Source organism: Castanea sativa, chromosome 4 (assembly GCF_040712315.1).
Source record: "Castanea sativa cultivar Marrone di Chiusa Pesio chromosome 4, ASM4071231v1".
Lineage (NCBI taxonomy): Eukaryota > Viridiplantae > Streptophyta > Magnoliopsida > Fagales > Fagaceae > Castanea > Castanea sativa.
Window position 1 is genome coordinate 24,645,095 of NC_134016.1, and position 6,000 is coordinate 24,651,094.

Here is a 6,000-nt window from a genome sequence, read left to right on the forward strand (position 1 = left end):
AAAGCATCCAAAAAACTCATCCAAGGATGTCCAACTGTAGCATCTACCAACTGATCTATGCGAGGCATTGGAAACGAATCCTTATTGTTCAAGTCTATAAAGTCCACACACACTCTCCACTTTCCGTTCTTCTTCTTAACCACTACTGTGTGTGCCAACCATTCCGAATAAAAAACTTCTTTAATTGCCCTTGCCCTTTTAAGCTTGAGCACCTCTTCCTTAACAGCCTCGGTATGTTCTTTAGAAGAACGCCGAGGTGGCTGCCTCCTCAGGACAACAGCAGGATTGACGTTCAAATGATGGCAAATGAAGCTTGGATTAACCCTAGAGGCCTCATAAGGATCCCAGGCTAATACGTCGATATTGTTTGTCAAAAACATAACCAATTCCATCTTCTTTTGATGTGGTAGTCAAACACCAACCTGAAAGAACTTTTCAGGATCATCACCTATAAGAAATCTTTCTAACCCTTCACATGTTTCCTCCTCTACTGTCACCGCTCTGGGCGCATCCAGAGATGTTAATTTCTATAAGTCCTCCGTAGCCGAGACTGAGAACTCTGGTTCGGCCTGATGCAGTATTGTAGCCGATATGCATTGTCTTGCTACTGATTGGCTCCCAAGAATTTCTTCAATCAGTCCCCCTGATGGGAACTTCACCTTGACATGTAGAGTTGAGGAAACAACACCCAGAGCATGCAGCCAAGGCTTTGTGACAATGGCCGTGTATGGGGAATAAGCGTCAACCACAATGAAATTCACATCAATTGTTTTCGGACCTGATTGTACAGGTAAACGAATCTGTCCTTTTGGTATGACAGCTTTCCCTTCAAAACTTATTAACGGCGAATCATAAGGAGTAAGGTCCTCTAGCTTTAAATTAAGCCCCTTAAACAAATCGGGGTACATAATATTAGCACCACTACCCTGATCAACCATTACTCTCTTCACATCATAGCCCCTTATCCTCAGTGTAACCACCAGGGCATCGTCATATGGTTGAATGGTCCCAACGTTATCTTCATCCGAGAAGCTCAAAATTGGTGGAGTACCCCCCTTAATCCTCTTCGGCCTCGAGCTAAACTCCTTGGCGAGAATATGTGATACTGAGATCACCCTTGTAGGACAGGAACCAGTCCTGCTAGGAGCAGCGAAAATGACATTAATCGTTCCCAAAGGAGGTCTAGATGAGTTGTTTCTTTGGTTAATCGAACCTGAATGGCTTCCTTGTCCATTGGGATGGCACAAAAATTGCTTCAACTTCCCTTCACTAACCAACTGCTCCAAATGGTTCCATAGTGTCCGACAATTCTCGGTGGTGTGACCCACGTCCTAATGATAGTGGCAAATAAGATTCTGGTTCTACTTTGTAGGATCTCCGGCCGTCTTGCTGGGCTATTTGAAGTATGGTTCCTTTCGGACCTTCTCTAGCAACTGATGTACTGGTTCTTGGAATACGGTGTTGACCACCTGAGAAGTGGCTGAACTAGATTGCCTAGCGAAATCTCTTCTCAGTTTGTTGTTATTGTATCTATCTGACCTGAAATCCCTCCTCTCTTGAGGGATAACCTTCGCCTTGCCCTTACCTTGCTGTTGATCTTCCTCGACCCATTTGTACTCGTCAATACGATCCATGAGCCGACATACACTCCGTACAGGCTTTTTGGTCAGAGATTTTCTTAAGTCGTGATCAATTGGGATGCCTATCTTGAAAGTGCTAATCGCCACCTCATCAAAATCGCCGTTGATTTCATTAAACATCTCCCAATATCTATCAGAATACGTTTTCAAGGTTTCTCCCTCCCTCATGGCCATGGACAACAATGAATCCAAAGGCCGAGGAACTCTACTGCAGGTAATGAAACGAGACCCAAATGCCCTAGTGAGCTCCATGAAGGAATCAATAGAACCCGCCTTCAGGCCGTTAAACCATCTCATGGCAACAGGTCCCAAGCTAGAGGGGAAGACTTTGCACATTAAGGTTTCATTCTTAGAGTGTACTGCCATCCTCTGATTGAAATGGCTCACGTGCTCCACTGGGTCCGTTCTGCCATTATAAATGGTGAATGTAGGCTGAGTGAACTGTCGTGGAAGCTTTCCCTTCTCAATCCTGCGCGAGAAAGGTGACCTGGAGATCTGATGCAACGCCCTGCTCATAGCATCATTTCCCAAGACCCTAGAGGAAGACTTCTTATCCCTATGACAAGGAAGGTCGTCCTTCTCCTACGAGAAAGTTTCGCTAGGAGGAGTCCTGGACCTTGGCCTATAACTACTACCTTGGGAGCCTTCAGAAGAAGGATCAGAAAGAGATGGTGTTCGCCTCCGTCTCGCACAACGCAACTTCTTCTTAAGGTGATCGATCTTCTTCTGCATGGCCTTCGCATCATCCTCCTAGGGGACTCTGCTTCCACCACGCGAACGACTCTCACTAGGGTGCAGCGTATGTACACTTCCCTTTCGATCCCTCTCACGTTCAAGACGTTGGAAATGATCCTCACGCTGGGACCCCTGAGACTTTGCATGATGCAACTCTGAGCCTAACATAGTGCTCCAATTCCTTAAGCACAAGTTTTCCCACAGACGGCGCCAATTGTAAGAGCACAATTTGTATCCGGACCCAAACGAGTGATGGGCTCAGGCCCAAAAAGCCTTATACAATGAAATTTGTAGAGCGTGGGCTTGAAACCTAGACTTTACGAATATTGGACAACTGATAGGTGGGCTAGATCGCCACTACCTACACAATCAATGGATGAAAATAACGGAAACTCTCCTCAGACGTAAGCCGAGGATCACTTGTATTGCCTTACTTTCTTTAAATAAAAGATTAAGACTAAAGATAATATGTACAGTGTTCTCTCTATCTCTTCCTCTTTTTTTTTTCTTTTTTTTTCCAATTCCCTTTTTCCTAATGCCTATTTCCTTTCTTATATCCCTTTTTTCTCCCTTCCATCTTCCACGTGTAGCACAAATCACCCAATTAGATATTTGTCCCATCCACCACCTTCTTGAAGTCTTCAAACAATAGCTAGAAGGCCGAACATTACTGTTCAGAGGTCATTTCCCCATTAATGCGGCCAGAGAGGTAGGTGCAAGGTCTTTAATGCGGTGGTAGCAGCCTTTTCCCTTGATATTTCTCATACATTCCCCATCTCTATAACTGTGTGGAACACATCTTTACCCAACAAGTTTTTTAGAATTCCCTCCCCAAACATCATGACATGTCATACGATCTTCACTTGACTTAGCCGAGGAGATGCCTCTCCTCAGACAACCTCATTAAATTTTCTAGCAAGAGCTGGCCAGTGGGCCTCAAAGGCTCTGCTTGGACAGGCTCACACCGCTAAATCAGGCCCAAGGCTCGAATGCGTGTTCTGACCATTTTTACCCACACAACTACAATAACCAAAATATTTGTAAAAGCTTACACAGTTTTAATTATATTTTTTTCATTATATACTTTCAGGTTGGTCAATTAAGCTATTCATAAGCTTCTAGCGAATCTAATTTTTTCACAATATTTTTACTTGGACAAATACCCTCAAATTTGGTCATCTTAGAGTTTTTTAGGGTATTTTGATCATCTTGGTGGTCATTAGGTTTTTTTGGGTCATTTTAGGGGTATTTTGGTAATTTTCTTTTGCACAAAGGCTTGTGTTCAACAATATTTCTTTTAAGGAGGTTTCATGGATATTTGGTCATTTTGGTGGATTTGGAGGTATTCGGGAGGTTCCAATGCTATTATGGTGGATGCAGGGGCATTTTGATAATTTTTAACATTTCAAGGGTATTTTTATCATTTTGATGACTTTAGGGGCTAGGTGTTTACGAGAAATATAGTAATACTAGATTTAGTTGAAACATTTCTTGTGTGTATATCTTCGATTGTGATTTTATTTTATTGCACTCAGGCATATGTAGGGGGATTTAAGTTAGTTTTTATAAGTTTACAATAAAAAATTCTATCTAATCAACTCAAACGTTATGATGTCAGGTATAATTAGTTATAAACTATTAGTATAGATTTGAGAATGAGTAACAAATTTAGTTATGGTATTTACTATATATGAGGAAATAATTAATCAATTAAGTAGCTCCTAAAGTTACAAAAAGTTTCTCTATGTCTAGGGAATTAGTGCTACACTTCTAATTTCTTTTATAGTGTAGAAATGGACATCCCTTCATTGAAGGTGTTTTGCAATATCCTTGGAATAACAAGGCTTTTCCTAGGTTTGTTGGGTTCTCTTTCAGGGGATTTGGGAAAGAGTTGAGGTCACAATACTATGGACGACCTGGCTCAATCTTGGAAATGGCTTACTCTCTCTGAGAGAGAAGATCTGGGCTGTAGTCTTACAATTGATGACAGTATCACTGATTTTTCCATAGTTGCTAAATTTTTGACGAAAAGGGCTATCAACGTGGAGGTCATAGCTCGAACTTTTACACCATTATGGAGGGCTAGGAATGGTTTTAAATTCAGAAGTTTGGTGACCATAAACTTCTATTTTCTTTTGATAATGAGAAGGATGCCAACAGAATTCTCATGAGTGAACCTTGGAGTTTTGACAAGCACCTGTTAGTCATGCAGCGATATGATAGTGATACACCTTTACAGGATATCAAATTCGATAGAACTATTCTCTGGGTTTAGGTTCATGGCATTCCGCTTAAGTATATGAGTTTTGAAGCAGGGATCAAAATATGTGAGGTCATGGGAGAGGTGACTAGACATTGAAAATCAGGTTGTTTGATGCTGGAAATTTCATACGACTTCAAGTATCCATTGATTTGTCTCTGCCTTTATGCCGTGGTCGCCTTATCTCTCTGAGCGATGGAAAAGAAGTGTGGGTCTCCTTCAAGTACGAAAGATTACCAAACATTTGTTACTGGTGTGGTCATTTAACTCATGATGACAGGGATTGTGATCTCTGGATTGAGAGTGAAGGAACCTTGCAAGTAGATCAGAGGGCATTTGGTCCATACCTTCGAGCACCACTGTTTTTAGCGACAAGGAAGAATGTGATCAACGTCCTTGGTTACTACGCAGAAAAAAAGAAGGCAAATTCTACCACCTCAACAGATCGGAACTTAGGCCAACCTCCACACTTTGAGAGAGAAGTTGGAACAGAGCAACCACACAAGGAAACGGGACGTTACGCAGACTCATTAAATGCTCCATCAATGTGTAACTAATTTTTTGGAGTAAATTCCTTGTCTAAAACTGATACCATCTCATCAAATCTAGCTAATCTCGTGATTGTAGGGGAAATATTGGAGCCTGATGATTTGGAAACGATTCTTAAAGATATTGATGAAGAGTTGTGTAGGGTTAGGGAAGTTGATTCGATGGTAGAGGTTTTCAAGGTTTCAAATACACGTGAGGCTTTAAGTGACCCTCTTGCTATACTTACCAAGTCACGTGTGGCTTAGGTTGCACGTAAGGTATCCTCAACTAATGATAATCGACGTATTCTCCCAAGTTAGACACGAAGACATAAAGAGACTACCACTATTGCTCTAAGTCAGAGGCAGAGAATTTCAGGACAGAAAAGAATTTTTGAGGAAACAGAGGAAGAACTTGTGTTACCTACTAAACATCTTTAAGCTTCTCAGGTTGATGATCAAACAATTTTTATATTGGTGGAGGCTGATAGTCAACCTCGCCAGCAGCAATGAGTTGCCTAGTGTGGAAATGTCACGAGCTTGTGAACCTGCATACAAGAAAAGAGCTCATGGAACTTGTACGGGAAAAAGATTCTTCTGTTGTGTTTTTAGCCGAGACACTAACAGATGTTGCAAGGCTAGAGTTCATTCAGAATAGTATTAATTTTGATCATAGGTGGGTGGTTATGAGAGTGGGCAGAAGTGGTGGTATGGTTCTTTATTGGAAATCATCCATCAATTTGACAATTGGGGGGTCAGAAAAATATTATATTGATGCAATTATTAACAAAGACTTGGAAAGTGAGTGGCATTTGATGAGTTTCTATGGTGAACTTGT

General features: G+C 41.5%; 1 protein-coding gene across 1 annotated transcript; it reads right to left on the bottom strand.

Moving 5' to 3' along the window:
• Positions 1-527: 527 nt before the first annotated feature.
• On the bottom strand, positions 528-2,372 carry LOC142632617 (uncharacterized). Its single transcript, XM_075806990.1, has 4 exons — positions 2,257-2,372; positions 2,028-2,148; positions 660-1,331; positions 528-569 (listed from the first exon to the last, which is right to left on the bottom strand). Exons 1-4 carry the CDS (start codon positions 2,370-2,372, stop codon positions 528-530), a joined length of 951 nt encoding a protein of 316 aa, XP_075663105.1.
• Between the last annotated feature and the right edge of the window lie 3,628 nt (positions 2,373-6,000).